Below are 25,025 nucleotides of genomic sequence, written 5' to 3'. Positions count from 1 at the left end.
AGAATGAGTCTGTGTCATGTTCTCTCTGTTTATTTGCTTTGCCTTTGTGCTATTTTCCTGGCTGCGTCTTTGTGAAAGAAAACAAAACCCTCGAATGACAAAAAATATTGCCATAAAAAAGGTGACTCACATATAAACAGCAGAGAAGAATATTAAACTATACACATTTTTCTGTCCCACAGCCCCACTCTGATGAAAAATCTGAGCCAATTACACTTTTTTTATGAGTGGTTTGATGTGAAATAACAGATTTATTGATTACTTTGAGCTTAATGTTCAGTTCAGCAGTTATCCAGCTTCTAGAGACCTTTACTAACCTGAGGAAAGATGAATAAACAACACAGAAGTCTGAAATATTCACCCACAAATATTTTATATCAAAATTATTCACAGTATCACCAGGTGCAGGTTTGCAGTTGCCGCGACCCTGATTCAGTAAAAGATTTGAATATATTTGTGCAGCCCATTCAAGAGAAATAGTCATGTCCAGGTAAAAACACAGAACAAACTACATTTGTTTCATATGACGTTCACAAGACAGAAACTCCTCCCTATCCTAATAATGTAGTTCTGTGTTTCCTAAACTTAGGGTTGATACCACAATGGGTCATGGAGCTGTTGTTATTAGGTCGCCACTTGGCAGCAATTCTATGATGTATGAATTAATTTTCTTACTCATTTTCTTTTCTTACTTACCAAAATACCGACAAGAGGCCTCAAATGTCACCGATGATGAAACAAGGTAAAGATCATGTAACACGATGGACATGATGTAATAGATATAAGAAGACGAAAGCAATATAAAAAACTTAAAAAGCTTCAAATGTTATAAAACAGGGGTGTCAAACTCATTTTAGTTCAGGGGCCACATTCAGCTAAAGTGGATCTATGTTTACGCATTTGGCAGACGCTTTTTTCCAAAGCGACTTACAGGGGAAAACCAGTTAAATCACTTAATCAATCAAATTTTATTTATATAGCGCCAAATCACAAAAAAAGTTATCTCTTGACATTTTATATATAGAGTTGGTCAAAACCAGACTCTAAGTCAATTTACAGAAACCCAACAGAATCCTCCAGGAGCAAACACTTGTGACTGGTGACAGTGGAAGGAAAAACTTCCCTTTAACAGGCAGAAACCTCGAGCAGACCCAGACTCCTGGAGGATGGCCGTCTGCCTTGACCAGTTAGGGTTAAAGAGAGAGAGTAGAGAAGGGGAAAAAGAGAGAGCGATAGAGATAGATACTGGGGGAGAGGGGGAGAAGGGGGGAGTAGGGGGAGACACATGGAGGCGGTTGAGGATAAGTGAGTGGTGATGATGAGGGCAGGGAAGAGGCCGGACCACTGCAGCAGGTCCACAGATAATCGTGAAAGAATCTGTGGTTGTCCTGGGAAAAACCTTATTAGAATATTTAAAATGGAATGTTTGAAAGTGCTAGGACAGGAGGTGCTCTCGGAAGAGCTGGGTCTTCAGGAGCTTCTTGAAGATAGGCAGGGATGACTCTGTTCTTGTAGCACTTGGTAGAGCGTTCCACCAACGTGGAACGACCCATGAAAAGAGCCTGGATTGTCTTGTACAAGGTCTGGGGACCACCAGACTACGTTCCCCAGACGAGCGGAGTGGTCCTGGGGCGACATAAGCTTTTATTAGTGCACCTAAGTAGACAGGAGCAGACCCACTGAGAATTTTGTAGGCTAGGATTAAAGATTTGAATTTGATGCGGGCAGCTATGGGTAGCCAGTGTAACTCAATGAGTAAGGGGGTGACATGTGCCCTTTTAGGCTGATTGAAGACCAGACGCGCTGCTGCATTCTGGACCATTTGTAGTGGTTTGACAACATAAGCTGGGAGGCCCGTTAGAAGAGCATTGCAGTAGTCAAGACGGGAGATAACCATAGTCTGCACCAGGAGCTGGGTGGCCTGTTCGGTTAGGTATGGCCTGATCTTTCTTAGGTTGAACAGAGTGAAACGGCATGATCGGGTGACAGAGGCAACATGATCTGTGAAGGTCAACTGATTATCAATCATGACTCCCAAGTTACGTACTACACTGGTAGGAGCCAGAGGTATGGAGTCAGTAGTGATGGAGATGTCCTGCTGTATGGTTGGCTTAGCTGGGAAGACCAGCAGTTCAGTTTTGGATCTGAAGTGGGCCAAACCAGTACAATAATAACATCATAATATATAAATAATGTCAACTCCAAACTTTTCTCTATATTTTAGAGTGAAAAAAGTAAAATTAAACAATGAAAATGTTTACGTCTACAAACTGTCCTTTCAAACAATGTGAATAACATGAACAAAGTGAAAAAATAAGTGTAATTTTAACAATATTATGCCTTAGTTTATCATTGACACATGTTCATTATAACTTACAGATCACATTGGATCTACAAATACACAAAATATTTAATATCAGGCCGAATATTGTTAAAATTGTACTTACTTCTCTTAAGACATTTCAGGTTGTTCACATTTGTTCAGGTTATTCACATTTTTTGTGAAATTATACTTTGTTTTAGTGTAAATACAGGAAAATATTTACATTTACAAAGAGAAAAATTTGGAATTGTGAGTATTTATAGATTATTATGATAGTATTTTACTGGTCTGACCCACTGGAGATTGAATTGGTCTGAATGTGGAACCTTAACTAAACGGATTGTTAATATCTTAGTGTAATTTTTGCATTTCACAAATTCATCCCAAGGGCCTGACTGGACCCTTTGGCGGGCCGGATTTGGCCCCCGGGCCGCATGTTTGACACCTGTGATATAAAAGAAGAAGACAAAACACACAGATAATAGTCTTTTAGAGTTGATGTTTTGACAATGGAGGAGTCAATAAAAACATAGATCTATGGGAATTCTTGACATATTTTTGTATGTCTAGCGCAGGGGTGTCCAATCCAGGTCCTTGTGAGCAACTATCCTGCATGTTTTAGATGTATCCCTCTTCTAACACACCTGATTCAAATGATAAACCTATCATGAAGTTATGCAGAAGCCTGATAACGACCTTCAGGTGTGCTGGAAGAGGGAAACATCTAAAACACAGGTGTCAAACATGCGGCCCGGGGGCCAAAACCAGCCCGCCAAAGGTTTCAATCCGGCACCTCAGATGAATTTGTGAAATGCAAAAATTATAATGAAGATATTAACAATCAAGGATGTGAAAATCATTTTAGGTCAGTTCAATCTGAAGTGGGTCAGACCAGTAAAAAACAGTCATAACAACCTATAAATAATGAAAAATGCAAATTTTTGTCTTTTTTTTTTAAGTGTAAAAAAAAAAAAAAAGTAAAATTACACAAAAATGTTTATATTTACAGACTATCCTTTTACAAAAAAATGTCAATAACCTGAACAAATATGAACAATATGAAATTTCTTAACAGACGTGTGTAGAATTGTACCAATATTCTGTCTGTTACTAAACGTTTTGTGTATTTGTAGATCCACTGTGATCTGTACGCTGTGATGCACATGTATAAATGATAAACTAAGGCGTAATATTGTTAAAAGTTCACTTCTTTTTCTTAAGAATGTTCAGGTTGTTCATATTTGTTCATGTTATGTTCAAGTACAGTTCATAGATGTACACATTTTCATTACGGAATTTTACTTTTTTCACTCAAAAACAGAGAAAACTTTGGTGTTGACATTATTTATACGTTCTTATCCTATTATTTATATTATTTTATTGGTCCGGCCCACTTTAGATCAGATTAGGCTTAATGTGGCCCCTGAACTAAAATGAGTTTGACACCCCTGATCTAAAACATGCAGGATAGTAGCTCTTGGTGACCAGGACTGGACTGGACACCCCTGGTCTAGTGGGTGTTGAGCTGAAACACTGGTATAGCTGTGCTGTGATTCTGCTCGACACGTTATCCGTTGTTTTATGGAAAAAAAAACAGCGTGTCCATAAATAAACAGGTCCAGGTTCATCATTGTTTGTGTCTATTTAAGTAGAAAGTTCTGGCACAACCACCTACTTCCATGGAGAAGGTGAAAAACTTGCAACAGGTCAAGAACTGCAGCAGCACTTATCTTATAGAACAGTGGTTCCTCGAGGATTAGTATCTGGTATGTTTTAGATATTTCCCTGTTCCAGCACACCTGGTTTAATTAATGATCAGCTCATCATCATGCTCTGCAGAAGCCTGATAATGATGTAATGGCTTCTAGGTGTGCTGGAAGAGGGAACTATCTAAAGCAGGGGTGTCAAACTCATTTCAGTTCAGGAGCCACATACAGTCCAATATGATCTAAAGTGGGCCGGACCAGTAAAATAATAGAAATAATAGGATAAAAACTTTTGAATGAAAAAAGTAAATTCTGTAATGAAAATGTTTACATCTATGAATTGTACTTGAACACAACATGAACAAATATGAACAAACTGAAAATTCTTTCGTAAAAGTGCAATGTTAACAATATTACGCCTTAGTTTATCATTTATACATGTGAATCACAAGTTAGAGATCACAGTGGATCTACAAATACACAAAAAAACTAAATAACAGGCAGAATATTATTAAAATTCCACATACCTCTCAAGACATTTCAGATATTCCCTTTTTTTTTTTTTTTGTTAAAGGCTAGTCTGTTAATGTAAACATTTTTGTGTAATTTTACTTGTTTTACACTAAAACAAAGAGACAAATTTACAGTTTTCATTATTTATAGGTTATTATGGTAGTATTTTACTAGTCTGATCCACTTTAGACTGAAATGACCTAAAATGATTTTAACATCCTTGATTGTTAATATCTTCAGTGTAATTTTTGCATTTCACAAATTCATCCCAGGGGCTGGATTGAACCCTTTGGCGGGCCGGATTTGGCCCCCGGGCCGCATGTTTGACACCTGTGATCTAAAGCATGCAAGATACCCACCCTTGAGAACTGGATTTGAGAACCACTGTTATAGAGGAACTATTTTGTTTACTCCAAGTTTTGATCAATGTCTTTCACATGTGGCCTTTATTAGGATCAGGATGACCCTGTTGACCCTGATGAAGGCCACAAGAGAAATGCGTTAGACAAAAGCTGCTGGAGCTCTTGACCTGTTGTGACACCCATTTCCAGAGGTGTCAAGTAATGAAATACAAGTACTTTGTTACTTTACTTAAGTAGAAATTTTGGTTAGCTATACTTTGCTGGAGTAATTATTTTTCAGCTGATTTTTTTTATCTCTAGTCCTTACATTTTAAAAAATAGCCTCGTTACTCCTATTTCATTTTGGCTTGTTTTCATTCCGGCTTGTCATCGTTCAGATAAAAAAAAGTATCCAGATAAATCACGCCTTCCGGATAGAGTGAATTGATTGTGGTTGGATGAGGAGTAAAAACATATCATTCTGACACCTTATTGGTTTGTATGCAGCCCATCACACCTGACCTGACTTTTTGCACCATTCCAGTACTTAAATTCAACTAGTCCTCATATCTTCAGCTCCATGAAACACATGTTAATGCACAGTAGGACACATATATGGTTCTTTAATACATTTATATTGGTCTAAAATGTGTTCATTTCCAATGGGCATATGTGTGACATCCCAAATGTTTCAGCATTAACATTTTAATATAACATTACAGCCATTACAGCCTTTAGAAAAATGTTTTTTGGAGGTGGGGTAGTGCACTCTATATAGGCCCCTGTGGTGCCGCTTAAGCCTTTGTCCTAATGGCATTTTTTTTCTTTTATACTTTAAGTAGTTTTGAAACCAGTACTTTTACACTTTTACTTGAGTAAAAAGCTTGAGTTGATACTTCAACTTCTACAGAAGTCTATTTAAACCCTAGAATCTGGACTTCTACCTCAGGAATGAATGTGAATACTTTTGACACCTCTGCCCATTTCACACAAATTAATGGTTTATGCCTTAAGTCACTGTGCAAAAGCTTGGAAAAATACTTTTCACTTATTCACCACACAATATTCATGTTCAGTGTGAAAATACTCATGACTTAAACGGTTCCAAAAAATATGACATGCATAGTGTCCATCACACATTTGAAGATAGTTCACTGGCAGTGGAGATTCTTTTCCCAGAAACAGATGACAGACTAATCCGCTCAGCTTTTTCCTGTTCTAAACTATTTGTTATTATATTGACCTTTAAAAATCAGTGGATCTCTAATTAACATGTGCTCTGCAGTTTGAGGACTAGGAGCTGGCCTTGCAAACATCATATGATACAGAAACTCTTGTAAAGGCAATGATATCCCAGTTTTGCCAAAACGATGACTCTAAGTAGACGTTTTTTTTTATGTCTGCTTAGAAAAATAAATGAAAAATGGGTAATGTGACATGAAGGAGAGCTTAGGAATTATTTAGAATGATACAAAAGCAGTGATATTTGAGAAACTCAATATTAGTAACACCTTTTTCTCTGCTCTTCTTTCTTATGCTTCTTCTTTTTTCTTCTCTATAGAGGCTGTGTGAGCATGAGTACAATCACAAAACCCGATAATGTTGTGTATTTCTCTCTTTTCTCCTTGGGCCATTGTTCAGTCAGTGTGATGTCCAAGTGTAACTGTGTGGTCCTGAAGGCTGAGCTCAGATCTGACTCAGCGCGGTGTAGCCTTACAATGCACTTTAAACAGCAGACAACTCCACCAACAAGTTTACACTAACTTGCACTCCTGTGGGTGTACTCAGTCAAGTTATTCACACACACATCACATCACAAGGATTATACCACAGACTGAGAAGTAATGGTTGTGAAGTCAGAGTCATATTTAAAGAGAAAGCAGAGGCTATACAATGGGTTTACGATGTCCAAGTGTTGGGTGATGTCTGAAAATGTGGCTTAGGGTAGCCCTTAAACCCAACCTCAACGGAATATGGTACCTCATATCATAATTTTACTTCCACTGTGAGGGAGGGGAGACTCAACAGAACATGTAGATGTAAACTTTATGTACATTTAGTGCACAGGTGTCAAACATGCGGCCCGGGGGCCAAATCCGGCCCTCCAAAGGGTCCAGTCCGGCCCTTGGGATGAATTTGAGAAATGCAAAAATTACGCTAAGATATAAACAATCCTTTTAGTTCAGGTTCCACATTCAGACCAATTCAATCTCAAGTGGGCAGGATTCAGTAAAATACAATCATAATAATTTATAAATACTGACAAATCCAAATTTCTCTCTTTGTAAATGTAAATGTTTTCATGTATTTATGCTAAAACAAAGTATAATTTCACAAAAAATGTGAGTAACCTGAACAAATATGAACAACCTGAAATGTTTTAAGAAAAGTAAGTACAATTTTAACAATATTCTGCCTGATATTAAATGTTTTGTGTATTTGTAGTGATCTGTAAGTTATAATGAACATGTGTAAATGACAAACTGAGGCTTAATACTGTTAAAATTACACTCATTTTTTCAGTTTGCTCATGTTATTCACATTGTTTGAAAGGATAGTTTGTAGATGTAAACATTTTCATTGTTTAATTTGACTTTTTTCACTGTAAAATATAGAGAAAATTTTGGAGTTGACATTATTTATATATAATTGTTATTATTTTACTGGTTCAGCCCACCTCAGACCAAATTTAGCTGAATGTGGCTCCTGAACTAAAGTGAGTTTGACACCCCTGATTTAGTGGAAATTGTGTCAAAGACAGTGTGTAACCTGTGATTTGTTCAGAAATATTTGCTCTGATTTATTATTGGGTTTAATGGGGCAGGGGGGTGTCACTTTGAGACTCGTTGTTCAAGTTCCATATGTCATTGGGCTTTGGGAGTCATGTGACCTGAAAGAGGACAAATGTGGTTTCATTTTTGGTAAATAGGATGCACTGGTTGTAAATGTTCACAGAGTAACGGCAGTTTCAACAGAAAAGCGTCTCTCCACTGTGGTGATGACGTCCACGCTTAACATTCTTTGCAAAATCGAGAAACTTGCATAACTGAACTGATTGTGTGAACTAGAACTCCAACCGATTCATCGATTAGGTGCTTGAAGCGAATGCAAAAATTCAAAATTCGATTAATCGACTCAAATTGATTGAAGGGGAATATTCTATTGCAGTTTTCCTGAATTGAAGCTTCTTTGTGCATCACAGTAAGCGTCCGTGTGAAACACAACAGTGGAACCAATGTTTAACAGCAGAGAAATGAAGGAAACAAAGCTTTGATTCAGGAAAATTGTGGTTATTGATTCTTTTTGGGTCACTTTGAGTCGATTAATCGGTTGCAGCTCTAGTGTAAACGTCGTACTAGATATTATAATATTAATAAAGCCCATTAACCCATAAAGACCCAGTGCTACTTCTGCATCAGTTCCTAAGTGAAATTTTCTCTATTTTTAACCTTTCTTAAGTGATTTATCATCATTTATTCTAATATGTTCAGTTTTTTGCAATTTTAAGTAAAAAAATCAGGTATTTTTATATTTTTTATTCACTGATTATGTAGATGTCCTTAAAAGCTCAGTTTAAAGTTGAGGGATATTATATCATAAATAGAGAAAACTGAAGAAAAAGTGACGTTTGCAGTAAAATATATCATTAACTGAACATAAACCCAGTGTGTCCATTCACTGTCATTTATCAAACTCCATGGGTTTTACTGGTGAATCAACATTGTAGAAGGTGATGGTGTTTTCATGTTCACTACAGAGCCTCTGAATGTCCAAATGGGTCATATATGATGGCCATGAAAAGATGTTAAACTGTATTTTACACCAATTATTTACATGTATTGATAGGATTAGTGGATCAGAAGTTATTAAACATTTTACATCAGTAGATGATTTTGGTCACCGGTGGCTGTTTGGGTCTTTATGGGTGAAAGTCTGAAGTGTTCAGTAAAAGTTTCAGCCGTTAAAACATGTTGCCCTAAAGGCACTGTCAGTTTGATCATTATCCTGTCATCCCATTGGAAATAAATGGAAAACTATTAGAAGATGACAAATAGGATAGAAGCATTTAAAAAAAAAAAAAAAAGTCTGAATATTCTGTTACGTCTGCTTTTGGTTGTGCATAGCAGGCAAATATTTGTGCCGCTGTCTTACTTGCAAATGGAAAGTGTGATGTTGGAAGAGAACATGCATAAGAGTGTGATAAAATGTAAATGATGTGTTTGCACTCCCTAAAAATAAGATCATTAATGTGCAATAAACAAAGCATGTCTGAGGGAGTGGAATAGTGGAATCTTTTGACAGCGTTGGTAGGATGATGATGGACATGAGCAACCACAGAGTCAGAAAAAACAATGACAACATATACTGTAACTCAATAGAGACCCATATTATACCATACAGGTCACACTGTAAGCAAGGTTTTCTAGCAGTTATACTGACTAATAGTTAAGATTCTTCCAGCATTTCTTCTTAACATTTAAATGACATGATGTAGTTTAAAATCTTGCTAATGTATCTTACATATTTATTAGCCTCGTAGCATAACTGCCTAAGTCATATATTTTTCTGATCATAGTCAGTGATGCAAAATGAAGTAGTGTTAGTAAAGTAAAGTTACGCAGATAAATATGACTTAAACAATTATGCTATGAGGCTAACAAATTACGGTGTTTATACAGACACTATATTAACCCTTTCATGCACGAATTATGAGAACCTTAATCAAGATTTTTTTCCTGAGTGTTTTTATTCCTCTTTAGGCATGAAAAAAACAATGCAATTGAAAATTTTCTTATGAAAAATAAATGAATGAATGAATGAATGAATGAATAAATAAAAACTATATAAAAAACAAAAAATAAAGTTAAAAAAGACATACTACTACTACTACTACTACTACTACTACTACTACTACTACTAATAATAATAATAATAATGATCTTATGAACCTATTTTACATGAAGTTGCAAAAATGTCCATTCGGCTGGACACCTTGCATTTAATTTTTGAAACGAAGAAACATGTATTTGCAGATAAATTGTGTTAAAAATGGGTGGGGGATTGTAGTTCTGGGGGTGAGAGTATGCTCAGGGGAGATCTACACAATGTTACCAATTCATGTCAGAAAACATATGTAGTGTCTTAAAACTTTAATAAAGATATGTGCAAAAACAAACAAACAAACAAAAAAATCCATGAATATATAAGAGAACAGCTGTAGAATAGCTGTCCACTGTAGTGACCAGTATACATGAAAGGGTTAAGCAGTCATTTTTGTGGAAAATGCTTAGGAAATTAAAACAAGTGCCAACTAAAGTAACAGTAAAGACTTTTTTTTTTTAATCTTTCTCATCTAAGACATGGTGTTGTTACATCAAAGTGAAAGGTCTAAATGGTGTTTAGAGAAGAACAACTAATCTGCAAAATGTTAACACATAGTAACTCCCCAAGTTGATGATGACACATGATTGGGTGGAGGGTATCAGCTGATTCATATACTCATTCCTTATACTGTATGTTTCAGTAAAGAGGGGCTGAATTCCTGTTAGGCAGCTTTGTCATAAAGGGTCACTGGTTATGCTGTCATGGTTCAATGAGGCTCAGCACCGTTTTAAGTCAATGTCACATGGATCTCCTTTACATAATAAGTCATTTTTATTAATAAAGTGTTGTTGTTGGTGATTCTGGCTCTGAATATTTGGTAACTGAAGACTGAAAGCTGTTTTTTGGTATCAGTCACCCCTGTTAGTCTGCTGGAGTGTTGTGTAACCAGCCGTGATGAGCGTATGATCATGGAAAGGTTAAACCTATGAAGACAGCTGCTGTCTGTGGGTGTGATGCAGACTCACATAATCTGAAAACGTCATCCAAGTCCATCTGACAGTAAATATCCTTTTGTTTTGAATTACAATATTATCGATACGGTCTTAAAACAAATTCTCTCCTTTTCTTCTTTAGGTTCGTCCTGCTCTGGGGCCTGACTGCTAAGCATGCTGGGTAAGGCTCCGCCCACTACCAGCAGCCTGAACCTGGTGAACGCTGAAGTTTCGGACCCCAACCCAGTCTCGGACGTACACGACGGTGTCAAGATGGCTGACCTCGTGGAAAGCCTGGATACCAGAGAGCTGGACATAGGAGAGGGAGAGGAGATTGACTATGATGGAAATGCCGTTGGTGAGCATCGAAAGACATTTAAAACCAGTCCATATGGTGAATAATACCAGTCCAAACATGGGGGAAAACCTCTCAGCCAAGGAGATACAGGAAATATTAGCAACACATATTTTCCACATGGAAGTTTCATTTTCTTTATCAGAGTCAGAATCAGAAGACTGTATTAATCCTAGGGGGAAATTGTTGTGGCACAGTTGCTCCATTCACGTATAATGAAAAGTAGCAGGAAAGAAATATATAATAGCTAAACACATCCACTTTCCTTTTAATGGAAATCACCTTATATATAACAGATATTTTAGATTTGTGATCAGAAAATGAACTCATTTGTCCAGTTAATTACTTTGTTAAATGTTAATTATTGTAGTGTCCTTAGTGTGCACCTGCTTTGGTCTTGTTTTGCCTCAGTCTGCAGACCACTTCAGTCTTGGGTTGCCCTTGAAAAGTCCAAAAAAATGACCTGCCTTCTAATTTCCATAACACTTTTCCTTGAGTGTTATGGAAAAATGGAAAGGAGAATTTTTAAGCACTTAAAAGGTAGCATGCTGTTTGTATGGTTTTGTGAATAGTCAGACATGATGCCGCTGTGAATTATGGGAGGCATTCTTTCCTCTCTAATCATAGGGGATGTTCTCGTGTATGTAGAGTGAGGCTGTTAAACCCACTATAGTTCAGGGGTCACATACAGCCCAGTGTGATCTCAAATGAGCTGGACCAGTAAAATGACAGCATAATAACCTATAAATAATCGCAACTCCAAATTTCTCTCTTTATTTTAGTACAAAAAAGTAAAATTAAATCACGAAAATGCTTACATTTACAAACTCTCCTTTCACAAAAAATGTGAATAATTTGAACAAACTGAAATTTCTTGAGAAAAAATGAGTAAATATTAACAATATTATTCCTCAACTTACAGTGGATCACAGTGGATCTATAGAGGCACAAAACATTTAGTAACAGGCATAACACTGTTAAAATTTTAGAGTTTGGAATTTGGAAATGTTATTATTTTTAATTTATTGTGCTAATATTTTATCCGTCTGACCCACTTGAGATCACATTGGGCTAAAATGAGTTTTACACCCTTGACCATTAATATCTTCAGTATAATTTTTGCACTTCATAAATTCATCCTGCAAACCGGATAGGACCCTTTGGGGGTCCTGTTTTGGCCCATGGGCCTTATGTTTGACACCCCCGATCAAAGACTTTGATCAGGTGCAGTCCACTGAGCCATTTCACACAGAAATAGTTGTGTCTTTGCTATTTTAACCACAAACTGGGACTTTCTTCGTTCATGAAATTATCTTTTAAACTGACAAACATCGTATGAGTAAATGGTGGAACAATTCAAACAGGATCCAAAAAATATTTGCCTCTCCTCATTGGACTTCACTTCTCTAATAATTAGATAATCTGGGTCGTCAGATCAAAGACTTTGATCATCTTATATCATGGCTGACACTTAAATATGTGCAGGTCATTTCAGCCCATTAGAATCTTTCTCAGCACCAGTGGGTCTGTTCTACCTCGGTCCTGTCTCTGTATCTTATGAAGCTAATACCAGTAGATACTGGCCCTGAAAAGGCCTGGCTCCCATAAACCTGTACTGAACTTCTCTGTAGAAATACTAAGACCTGCAGATTACTTTTTGCACTATGAAACAGATTCATCCTTCTCTCAGTGTGTGCCCGGGAGGCACAAGGGAAAGTGGGCCTCACATCATGTAACCATCTGGAATTTGTACAAAAAAGACTTAACAGAATGCACAGAGCCTCCAAATAGTACAACAGCATAAAGGTGGATTGTTCCTTTTACATAATTTAGTTCAAGAGAATAAACTGAAACATTTGACTTAACCTTGAGAAGCTGTAAAGCGTACAATTCTCCAACACAGGCCGACGTTTCCAGTGAAGCAGCCTACTCGCTCTGGAGCCGCCTGAGCACCTCCTACATACACAAACTGTAAAAACACTAACGCTACAGGAACTGTCCGCCTCTCTTTTCTCCCAGGGGACTCTCGGATCCCTTTTTCAGCGGTGTATGCCACAGTGGGCTTCAAGGAGACCACAGCTAAGGTCTACCTCCCCGCCGTACCCATAACCGCCAGGATCCTGGAGGTGGAGAGGTTCACCACCGCACAGGACCGCTTCAACCTGTCGCACCACCGGAGCGTCAACAAGGTACAACAACAGAAACCACATGACGCATACAGAACCAGTTTTACATGAGTTCTTATCATATTGACTGTTGACTCTTTGTGCTTGTTCGTACTCATCAACATTTGGCTGTCCTACCTTGCAATTATTTAGTAGCATTGGTGTTTTTAATGCACATTGTATATACACAGAGTTCCATAAAGTCTCTTTACAACTTACATCTATTACAAAAGCAAATGAATTGACAAATCTGTGCAAATTATTTCAAAATGGAAATTAGATATTGAAGGTTTTTTACCTCATTTAATGCACCTCTATATGGGACCATTAGACGGTACTGGATTTGTTTCCATGTTGGCTGTGTCATAGCCTCATCAATGGCATCAGTGGTCTTTTGCTTCAGGTCGTTGTTGTCCTGTATCTTTGTTCAATAGATAATATCTTTAACATAACCCCATAAACAGAAATCCAGGGCAGTGATATCTGGTGAACGAGGTGTCCAGGGAATTGGATCATCCCTTCCAATTCACCGGTCTGGAAATGTTTGATTTAGGAACCCACCAACATGCAGTCCCCAGTGTGGTGGTGCACCATCTACCTGGAACATGATGGTTGGTTGAAGGTCGTCCAGTAGTGCCTCAAATTCAGTCAAAAGGTCAAAGTAAACATTTGCAGTAATTGATCTCTTGCTGAAGAAAAATGGACCAATGATTCAATGGCACATGATCCCACACCACACATTCACCTTTGGACTCTCTCCATGAGTGTGTGTATCTGATTTTGTTTCAATAAACCACAATACACCTTGTGCTTTTTCTTTTTTAGGGGTTTATGTAACAGAACCTACAGTATTTCATCAACAGGTTATCTGAAATACACAAATGCAAGTACATAGAACATATCTGATTAACATATCTCATCAATTGCTTTTGTAATAAATGTTTTAAATTGTAAAGAGACTTTGTGGACACCCTGTACGCCAGTAGAGCTAGTAATTTTCTTGATTCTTTTTAATCCCTATATCCTTTGATTAAAATAACCATTTTAAATATGTCAAAAATGGGCCTCTTTCTACTGTACCACATTGAGAATGCAGCTAATTTGACACAGATATTTTCCTTGTTCTTCCATCTTTGCCCTAATGTTCTGTGATGTTGTGTGGTTGTAGTCTTTGCCGGCGGTGTTTAAGATCGAGCTCAAGCACGGTGAGTTTACCTGGGTGGTAAAGAGGAAGGAAAAACATTTCATGGAGCTGCACAGAGAACTGAGGACGTACAAGACCTTCATGAGGATACCGCTACCGTCACGGAGGTTGGCACCTGCACATAACAACACGCCCGCATGTCGGAACACCAGTCGGGTCATCACACACTTGATCTTATCAGCTTGCGTTAGCTTACATTTAAAGTGAAAGTAGTAGACATTCACTGAAACAGACTTATTTAGCCTTTCCTTGTTTAGAAATAGATAAGATTGAAACCATCTCATGTCTTTTCGCTGCCGGCAAGTAGCTCAGAATAGCATAGCATGAAGAAGGGAAACAGGTCAAGTCGGTGGGAAAGGTCAGAACTACAAAATATAGATATAGATTTATTTACACAACAGTATGTTGAATGTACCTGAAGGTTATCTTTGGATTTACCAGTGGTGAAATAGAAGAAACAAATGATTTCTTATATAAATCTGTTTTTCTATATAGTTTTTTTTTTTTTTTTTATCAATGTATTTTTTATTAAGTTTTTCAAACATATAAAAAAGTAAGACAAACACTAAGACATATAGCACAGATATAAGACACCACAAAACAAATCAAACAACAAAAAAAAAAATTAAAGGGTTCCACTATGTAATTACCCAATCACTTTGTCCACAGCACACATTATCCAGAGTGAAGGTGCATTGTCCGCTGTTGTACATAAGAAATAAAGGATGCCATACCACATTAACACTTTCAGTGCCATGGGCCGATTAAATCGGCTTTACGAAAACAACCTGTAAAGTGCCACGGGCCGATCAGATCGGCTTTGGAGAACACGCCACATTTGTGTACAAACAAACCATCCACCCCCATTTCTTTCTCACATTTCGATGACGTTCTTTCTGTGTCCCCCTTTTGAGACCAAGCAGACGGGAATTTGAGGTCACGCGACCGAATAATATTTTTATATCTTTTTAATGTTTCTTATTCTCCGGTGTTTCATCAGAGGGAGCCCTCCATGCCGGGGGGCCGGCTGTGGACTCCGGGGGCTGTGGCGCCTTCTCTCACTGGGGTCTGCTCCTTTCTGGTGGGTGGGGGTCCCAGTTGGCCCTCTCCCACTAGTTGGGATGCGGGGCTGTGTTGCTGGTGCCTGGTCGCTGGGGTCGGCGGCTGCCTCCTGGTGCGGATGGCTCCCTGAGACAGCGCCTCCTAAATTGATGTTTTACTTTTACTTGTACATTTTTGTTCTGGTCTACCCGTGCTCAGTCACTCTTCTTAAGTATGTGTGAGCTTGTGGGTTTGCATGTATATGTGTGTGCGGGTGAGTGGGTGGGTGTGGGTGGGGGGCGGTACTGATTTTTAAACTGATATGTAAAGCACTTTGTGCTACAGTTTTTAATGTATGAAAAGTGCTATATAAATAAAGATTATTATTATTATTATTATTATTATTATTATTATTATTATTATAAATTATGCAAATTACGATCAATAATGAATCAGCTGCGTCCGGTGCGTTTTGGATCTAATCAGCAATCGGTCGGATGTTACCGAGCGGTTTCCTGCAGGATTCTTCAAATATTATGAAAACGACGCGAAATACTGAAAAACGGCCAAATTCTGTGGCACTTTTAAGGCTTATTATCCCCTTAACTGTCTGGCACTTAAAGAGTTAAACCTCCCCATTGATCCATTCAATGTGTATCTAATCTTTTCCATTTTAAGAAAAAACATGACATCACATATCCATCTGCCAAAGGAGGGGGGTTTGTCATTCTTCCAAGTTAAAGGAATTAATCGCCGTGCTAAAAGGGAGGAGTAGGATATACTATTTAATTGTAGCCTTTGTAGAGGGAGATCTTCTAATGGTACGCCAAAAACTGTTTATCTGTTTTGTCATATATGGACTTGAAGTTAGTTTGTTGAGTTCTCCTCCAGTGAAAGTACCACCCACTTGTAATGGGAGATTGATCTGGTGCATCAAGACCACAGGACTCTAACATAGAACAGAACCTGACAACCTCGCACATTCAACTTGGTATTGATTCTTGATAGAACATACCGGTGAGATACAGGGATATTGGTGCTTTTTTTTCTCTTTATAAAGAGGTCTTATTTAGGGTGGTAATGAAATACAAGACAAGCCTACCCTTTCCAGTTGTTCCTCATTGGACCTAACTGGGAAAAATATGTATTACAGTCAACGGCAAGAGGCAAATATTTTGTTGTTTGAATCATTACTTTATTTATACATATATTCAGGGATGCCGCTACCAATTGTGGGCCCCGTGAAAGGTAAACATTGTGGACCCTTCATATAATTCACTAGCTTGTCGATCTCGGGGTGGGGGTGGGGGGTGGGGGGTAAATGAAATTGAAACTTAACATGCTTTCAATGTCCGACTTCTATGCTTCTTTTATACAGCGGATCTTACATGAAATTTTCACAGCTTCTAACCTGTATCCACTGGACCCCCTCCTCTTCTCTATGGGCCCCCCACAAATGCTGGGCCCCATGAATTTGTCATGTTTACCCACCCTTAACGGCGCCCCAGCATATGGTTGTCAGTTTGAAATATCGTACAAGTCAAGAAAGTTTCAGTGTATTGTAAAACCGTTATAGTACCAGACCGAAAATGTGTAAGTAGAAAGACCGCTGCACACCCCCAAGTCATGGAGGGGGATTCTAACTGTCTCTGTCTATAATCTGTTTGGAGTCTTTGAAGACATCTCTGCAGCTTAAACATGACCAGACTATAGTGACTTTCACCTCTTTCAGTACGTTTTAACTTCATATCCTGGAATGAGAAAAAATAGTCTGTCTGTTTTCATTGTTAGTTGTTGGTAACTTATCACATGTGATGACAGATGCAGTCCACTGAGCCATTTTACACAGAAATAGCTGTTTCTTTGCTATTTTAACCACAAACTGGGACTGTCTTAGTTCATGAAATTATCTTTTAAACTGACAAACATCATATAAGCAAATGGTGGAACAATTCAAACAGGATCCAAAAAATATTTGTCTCACCTCATTGGACTTCACTTCTCTAATAATTAGATAATCTGGATCATCAGACACAAATGTTTTCTCAAAAGCTACAATCTGTTATGTTTTTAAAGTTACTTCAGGTCATTCTGTATTCCTTCAGTCTGACCGAATGGAACATTATAGTTATGGTAACATTAGCTTTGTTTATTTAGCTCACAAGCTAATAGTAGCTGGTTTGGCAAAAAGATAAGTAATGTAGTATCTATATTCATTGTCTTTACATCACAGAAACGGAGGTAAATGACTTAGAAATAATGTTAAAAGGAAGCAGTAGGTTGACACATGCATATAAAAAAGCTAAGACTAGTGGAACATCTGAAAATATGCGAAATGAAAAATATTTTGTCTTTTTACTTCCTTTTCTTCTTTTTTGTATCACTCACTTACTCTCCCACTTTCTTAAAACAGGAGGAAATTAGGATTTTAGTAGGTTTTTTTTGTTGGCGTTATATTCCCCCCCCACCCCCCACTTGACGTCTGCTGTCGGCCTAATTATTCACACTGTCCCCCGACTCCCTTTAAATCCATGAAAAAATTCCAGCATGTGTCCACGTGTACTGTGTGTAAACTGTATGATGTCTTATACTTGTGCTTTGCATTATTCTGTCAAGATTTATGGCGCCGGGGATGCCGGCAGCCTGTTACGTCTTGTGCTGTTACTGTAACAAAGTAATTTCCCCATTGTGTGGATCAATAAAGTCTAATCTAATCTAATCAATCTAATCTAATTTATTACATCAATTTTTTGTTGTTAATTACATTTGATTTAAATAAATGTTATTTTGGAACATTTCTGAATATTTAAAAAAGCATTTCTGGATTAAAAAAATCTAATAACATTTAGACTCAGACTGTTAATTATCCCAAGATTTTATTTGTGTATGGGAGCAGGTATGAAGAAATAATGAGGTCGAAATAGGGTTTAGGCTTTAAGTAGTAATAGGTCAAAGTTAGTGTGATAGAAATTCAACCTTCAAAGAACAAACATGACTCTCTTGGAAAGACATTTTTTAAAAATACTTATACTTTCCTTTCTGTTTTTTTTTTTGTTTTTTTTTTTCAGTCACACCGTGAGGAGAAGGACAGTGAGGAAGAGTGAGGTGAGGGAGATGCCTTCACTGCCCAGAGGTGGAGGAGATGAGCTAGTGCGAGATGAGCAGGTGTCCAGCAGGAGGGTATGTTTCAACAGCCTCTATGACCATTTTTGGTTTATTTTTGCTGATTCATTCTTGTCATAACTTCACCTTATGACAAGATTTCACCTGTAACTCATTTCTAGCTAATCCTCGGATTATTTTCTGAAAGTTTGTGTGCGTATGTGCATGTAAATTTACATATGCATGGATTTTAAATAACTCAGTGGCCAAACTAGTGTGTGTGTGTGTGTTTCTACAGAGACAATTAGAAGACTATTTGAACAAGCTGCTGAGGATGGCAATGTACCGCAAATATCACCATACTGTGAGTAATCGCACTAGGCTTGAAAACTGAAAGACTTAAACATAAGTTCACAGGGAATGCATGCCAACCGAGAAGTTAATTTTTATACACATTGTTTCTGAATGTAAATATTTTACCAGATGTGACTTTTGCATGTCATCCAGATTCCTCAGATCAACTGGAAGTCCATTCATTCAATAGTATTTGTATTTTATTCATCATTGACTGTATTGTCTCACCTCATGGGGACATTGTCTGTTGACTCGGGTTAATCAGTGTCGAGCCTTAGCACTGTTGACATAGATTAATCTGTGTTTACCCATAGCGCAGGGCTGCTTTATATTGACACAGTCAAAAAATCTAAGCATTTTATTACTGCTTTTTGTTAACCACGGGAGCAAATGACTTATATCAACATTTTATCAGCAGAGGTAACATATAAATGAAATGATGTTACAGTGTAATCATCTGCAAACTGTGAAGTCTGAATAGAAGTACACACACATGTCCGCACTCCATACAGTACGATAAAGACTAAAATATGTTAACTGAACCTTTCATTTAACTGACAAAACTGTAACATTTTGAGCGTTTTATTGACCAACTTTAGATTTTGATGTCTGGGCCCATTTTTTGTAGAAATGGGGTTTTTAGTTAACTCTTTCATGCATGAATTATGAGAACCTTAATCAAGATTTTATTCTAAACATTTAGGCATTAAAAAAAAAAACTATGCGATTGATTTTTTTATGATGCTATTTTTCATGGAGTTACCAAAATGTCCACTCAGCTGGACACCATGCATTTAATGTTAGAAGCAAAGAAACATGTATTTACTGATATACTGTGAGAAAACTATGAAATAAATGCTGATAATCTGATGTTTTCTCACATTTTAACATACCTGCACGGGTATAATATGCAAAAAAACAAAAAAAAATTGTCTAACAATTCACAATTTTTTACATTCAAACATGTCACTGCAGATCAGGTTTATCCACAACAGCAAAGTTACAGTAATGGTATGAATTGCAGCTTATGGGATGATGCATAAGTGTCCACTGTGTTGGCTGATATGGAACTAAAACAACAAAATCCATGAATATACAAGAGAACAGCTTTGAACAGTTGTCCACTGTAGTGACCACTGTGCATGAAAGGGTTAAAACACATGTGTAGACACAGAGAGATTTATAATGATGTCAAATCACAGAAATGCTTAAAATACTTGAAAATACACGGTGTTCTGTACTGTATATGGTAGTAAAAGTCAAGTATACTGTGTTCTGTCTTTCTTTCATATTTGACATTAGTAAATATCTCTAGGTCTACACATGTGCTTTAAAGTTCAGTTCATTTCAGTGTGTGATATTAGTGACATCTAACAGTGAAATGGCAGATTTCAACCCACTGAAAACCTCACTCTCCCTCACCTATGGTAGCTGCAAAAACATGAATGTCCTTGTTTTATCTGTTCTGGGCCTTTTAGTTCAGTGGATATTAAGTTTGATCCACAGTGGAATGTTGTAGGTAGCTGTAAAGAGCCTTAATGTTGAATGCCATCCACTAAAAATGGGAACAACAGCAATGTCACCATAGTCAAGAGCAGGGGTGTCAAACTTATTTAGGTCAGGGGTCACATTTATAGCACAATATGATCTGAAGTGGGCCAGACCAGTCTAGTAATAACATAATAATATATAAAAAATGTCAACTCCAAACTTTTCACTATGTTTTGAGTGAAAAAAGTAAAATCACATTAAAAAAAAAAGTTTCCATCTCCAAAACTATCCTTTAAAAAAATGTGAATAACATGACCGTGAACAAACAAAAATTTACTAAGAAAAATAACTGCAATTTTAATAATATTCTGCCTCAGCTTCTCATTTTTACATGTACATTATAACTTACAGATCACAGTGGATCCACAAATACACAAAACATTTAGTAACAGCTGGAATATTGTTAAAATTGCACTTACTTAAGATATTTCAGATTGCTCATATTTATTCCGCTTCTTCACATTTTTTATGAAAGAATAGTTTGTAAATGTAAAAATCTTCATGTAATTTTACTTTTTTTTTTTTAGTACACTAAAACAAAGAGAAAGAGGAGTTGTCATTAGTTATCGAGTGTCATGATAGTATTTTACTGGTCTGACCCATTTGAGATTGAATTGGTCTGAATTTGGCGTTTCATAAATTCATCCCATGGGCTGGATCAGACCCTTTGGCCTGGCGGGCCGTATAGCCACGTTTCCACTACATGGTACCGGCTCGACTCAACTTGGGTACCAGGTACTTCTTGGAGACCGTTTCCCTTACAGGATACTACCAACTTTAGAATACCTGGTTGTCATAGTGACGCTGGGCACAGCTTCCATGACGTGTGCTCAGAGAGTTGCTGATAAACTGGCAATGTTAGGTCCAATGTGGTCTACAGGGTCTGTAAGGTCCACCTGTGCATGAACAGTGAGTGTACCTGCTTTGTTAGGTGTCATGAAGTAATGGTACTAATGTAAGGAATGATGTTCAAAGGGATCATGTGGATGTGGACAGGGGTCTGGATCAGCACTGATGTTGGTCTAATGTTCTAAAATGCATGTTCCTTTCACCTTAAATGTATTTTTCTTATATTTTTTATATATATACCTCTTGGATTGTTTTGGCCACATATGGGCAAGGAACCAAATATGGTAACTTAATTTACCTTGATTTTCTACATGACACTAAAAAATGTAGCAAAATTTCACAAAAGTAAAAAAGTCTAGTTCTGTCCTTCAATAACACACTAAGGTTGAAATTAGATTTTCAGAGTATTTCTATGAGTGAACTATAAAGGGTTAAAGCACATGTGTAGACCTAGAAATCCTTCATAAAGTCAAATCAGAGAAATGCTTAAAATGCTTGAAAATACAAGGTGAACTGTGCTGTATGTGGTGGTAAAAGTCAAGTATACTCTATTATATCTTTCTTTCGTGTTTGACTGGTGCGTTGAGGCTGATTGTGTGAATCCTTTTTCCATTCTTCCTCCCTCTTCCTCAGATGGAGTTTATTGACGTCAGCCAACTGTCGTTCATTCATGACTTGGGGCCCAAAGGACTGTGAGCATTAATGCTTTCTCTAACCATCTGTGAAAACACTCCTGTGGTTCCTCTGTCAACTAGATGAGAGCTGAACACTTCACTGCACATTGAAGAATTATAACGTTCACAGTGTCTGTTTTTTAAGGCGTTCTCTTTGAGTGCTGTATAAAAATATTTGCACTATCTCTTGCAGTGAAGGGATGATCTATAAGCGCTCAGGAGGACATCGTATTCCTGGCATGAACTGCTGTGGGCACACCCAGGCCTGCTACCGCTGGTCCAAACGGTGTGTGTTACCTCTGCCTTTGTTCGACTGTTGTTCTTTTTGTTCGTCTGGTGCTGTATTTGCACCTATTTTTGTCCTTTTCTTTTATTCTTTCTCCTTTTACTCTAGTTGTCCTACATACACACTAACTGATTGAGTTAAAATACTCAAGTAAGTAAACAGCTTCAAAGTTTGCCGATAGTTTGGAGATTTCCCAAAACTTCATCACATTAAAAAACATATTCTTTTTTTTATTTTTTTTTTTTATACCATCTTGAATTTCCTTCTTTTACAGTCTTTCAGCTACAGAACCTAACCAGAAGGATTTGCATTTTCTTTTTCAGCTGGCAGTCTTGTTCATAAATGTAGGTGTGATGGACGTTATGTACAAAAGAACGTTTTAGATCTCTAATTCCTGGCAGGAAGCTGTCAGAATGTGGGTGTCTAAACACAGTGCAAAAAGGGAAAAAAAAAAAAAAAGAAAAGTGTTCACAGTGACCATTCATTGCACATTTAAAAACACAATAATGATAGTGTCTTAATGAGAAAGCCTCTTGGCTGTCATTTGGATTTTGATTCTTTTTTCTTCCAGTTGTGTCTAGAAGAGGTATCTTTCCTCTGTTGTGCTTCTGTCTGGTTTCTTTTATGTATTATTTCTTGTTAAAGGTTAAAGGACTGAAAGTATAGATTATGATATTCTGTTCACACTGTAAAGGACCCTGGGTAAATTTTGATTGATTGAGTGATTTAATTGGTTTTCCCTTGTAAGTCGCTTTGGAAAAAAGCGTCTGCCAAATGTGTAAACATAAACATAAACATAAATTTTGTGATGTGTGAATCTGTGTTGAAGAAATAACATTGACTTGACTATGAAAATAATTTATTCATCGTTGGGCTGAATCTGTTTTTCTTTCTTTGTCTTTATCACAGCCAAATTATTATGTGAGCAGTTTTATTGTTATTTTCCAAACACAACATGCAAAATCCCACACGTTTGTTCAGCCCATCCACCTACCTCCCCATGATGATTTTCTTCCTACACATTTTCCATAAAACAAATAACATACTCAGAAATGGTCTACCGCAATCTTTTGAAATTCATAAAATTTAACGTGTGTGAAGATTCACTAATCCTGAAGATGGTGATTATATATATATATATATGTGTGTGTGTGTGTGTGTGTGTTTTGTGTAGCTGGCTGGTGGTGAAGGACTCCTTCTTGCTGTACATGAAGCCGGACTCAGGGGCGATCTCCTTCGTCCTGTTGGTGGATAAAGAGTTCAGCATCAAGATGGACTCGAAAGACACGGAGACCAAACACGGAGTTCGGATCGACAGTCTGTCCAGGTGTGTGTGACTGACGTTCTGCAGTAAAACCAAACCAAGAAGCAAAGGGATGAACATCCAGACTATATAATGAGTGACTGCTGCCATTTTTCTCTTCTATTCCTGCATACACCTTTCCTGTTTGTTTGTCTTCCATGTAAGTGAATAGTGTTAAAGCCATAGAAAGGACAGAGAATAATTAAAGGTTAGTCTTTGCTGAAAATAAATTGATGCAGCATTAAATACAACTTTTTTATTGTGAAAAATTAATGTCTCAAGCTGTTCTTGTAACACTGAAAACCACACTTTAAAAATAAGGTGTAGGCTAAAAACAGATTGACCATCCATCGTACACTGAAAATGTTGAACTAAACTTAACAACAAAAGAAACCGCAAAAAAAGATTATTCTTTAGTCATGTTATAATGAATAATCATTTGTATTTAGTATGTTTTTTTTCTGCCATTGAAGTTGAATAGTTAAATTAACAACTTCTGACTCTGATTGAAAATGATAGAATCTCTAAATATGCAAATGTTGTTAGTTTGGGAAGTTTTTCTGCTGGGAATCAAATGTTTCCCGTTTTTCCCAGAAAAGTCCAGTTTCAATCTTATAGCATTGTAGATTAAGTTAGGTCCCAAACCAGGGTATAAGGGCCTATGACAGTGTTTTTCAACCTTGGGGTCGGGACCCTGTGTGGAGTCGCCTGGAATTCAAATGGGGTCACCTGAAATTTCTTGTAATTGATAACAATTAAGAATAACTTACTAATAAAAATATATGGTGAGTTGACAGAAACAATCCCAATTCATAAAAGACAAACTGTGAGTCTGAAACTGAAGCACTGTGGTTCTGTTTATCTGTCAAATGTTCATTGTGGTCAGTTTCAGATGCTGCAGCTCTTTCATAATTCATAGTTTGAGTTCTTGTTTGTTCAGTATTAATTGTCCTCCTTGTAAATACAAGCTGGACTGACTGTACATATCCTGACCAAGGAAAATCAAATTCTCCCTTTGTGCAGTAATCTACACCTGGATTTTCTGCCTCCGTCCATAATAATATACATACAGGGTGGGGAAGCAAAATTTACAATGAACATTTAGTTGTTTTTTCTCAGCAGGCACTACGTCAGTTGTTTTGAAACCAAACATATATTGATGTCATAATCATACCTAACACTATTATCCATACCTTTTCAGAAACTTTTGCCCATATGAGTAATCAGGAAAGCAAACGTCAAAGAGTGTGTGATTTACTGAATGCACTCGTCACACCAAAGGAGATTTCAAAAATAGTTGGAGTGTCCATAAAGACTGTTTATAATGGAAAGAAGAGAATGACTATGAGCAAAACTATTACGAGAAAGTCTGGACGATACTATTAAAGAAGAATGGGAGAAGTTGTCACCCGAATATTTGAGGAACACTTACGCAAGTTTCA

The 25,025-nt window shown here is 37.2% G+C and overlaps 1 protein-coding gene across 1 annotated transcript in view; it reads left to right on the top strand.

The window, feature by feature from the left end:
• The window catches only part of pld1a (phospholipase D1a), a 98,022-nt gene that overhangs the window by 17,040 nt on the left and 55,957 nt on the right, over positions 1-25,025 (top strand). Inside the window, exons 2-9 of the mRNA XM_030127524.1 lie at positions 10,842-11,057; positions 13,074-13,243; positions 14,388-14,530; positions 18,533-18,644; positions 18,865-18,930; positions 21,954-22,012; positions 22,188-22,280; positions 23,455-23,607. Coding sequence (XP_029983384.1) covers positions 10,874-11,057; positions 13,074-13,243; positions 14,388-14,530; positions 18,533-18,644; positions 18,865-18,930; positions 21,954-22,012; positions 22,188-22,280; positions 23,455-23,607 — 980 coding nt within the window. The 5' untranslated portion in view covers positions 10,842-10,873. The remainder of the gene's footprint in view (positions 1-10,841; positions 11,058-13,073; positions 13,244-14,387; positions 14,531-18,532; positions 18,645-18,864; positions 18,931-21,953; positions 22,013-22,187; positions 22,281-23,454; positions 23,608-25,025) is intronic.

Source organism: Sphaeramia orbicularis, chromosome 22 (assembly GCF_902148855.1).
Source record: "Sphaeramia orbicularis chromosome 22, fSphaOr1.1, whole genome shotgun sequence".
Lineage (NCBI taxonomy): Eukaryota > Metazoa > Chordata > Actinopteri > Kurtiformes > Apogonidae > Sphaeramia > Sphaeramia orbicularis.
The sequence above is the reverse complement of the archived record's forward strand: the minus strand, read 5'-3'. Positions and strand labels throughout refer to the sequence as shown.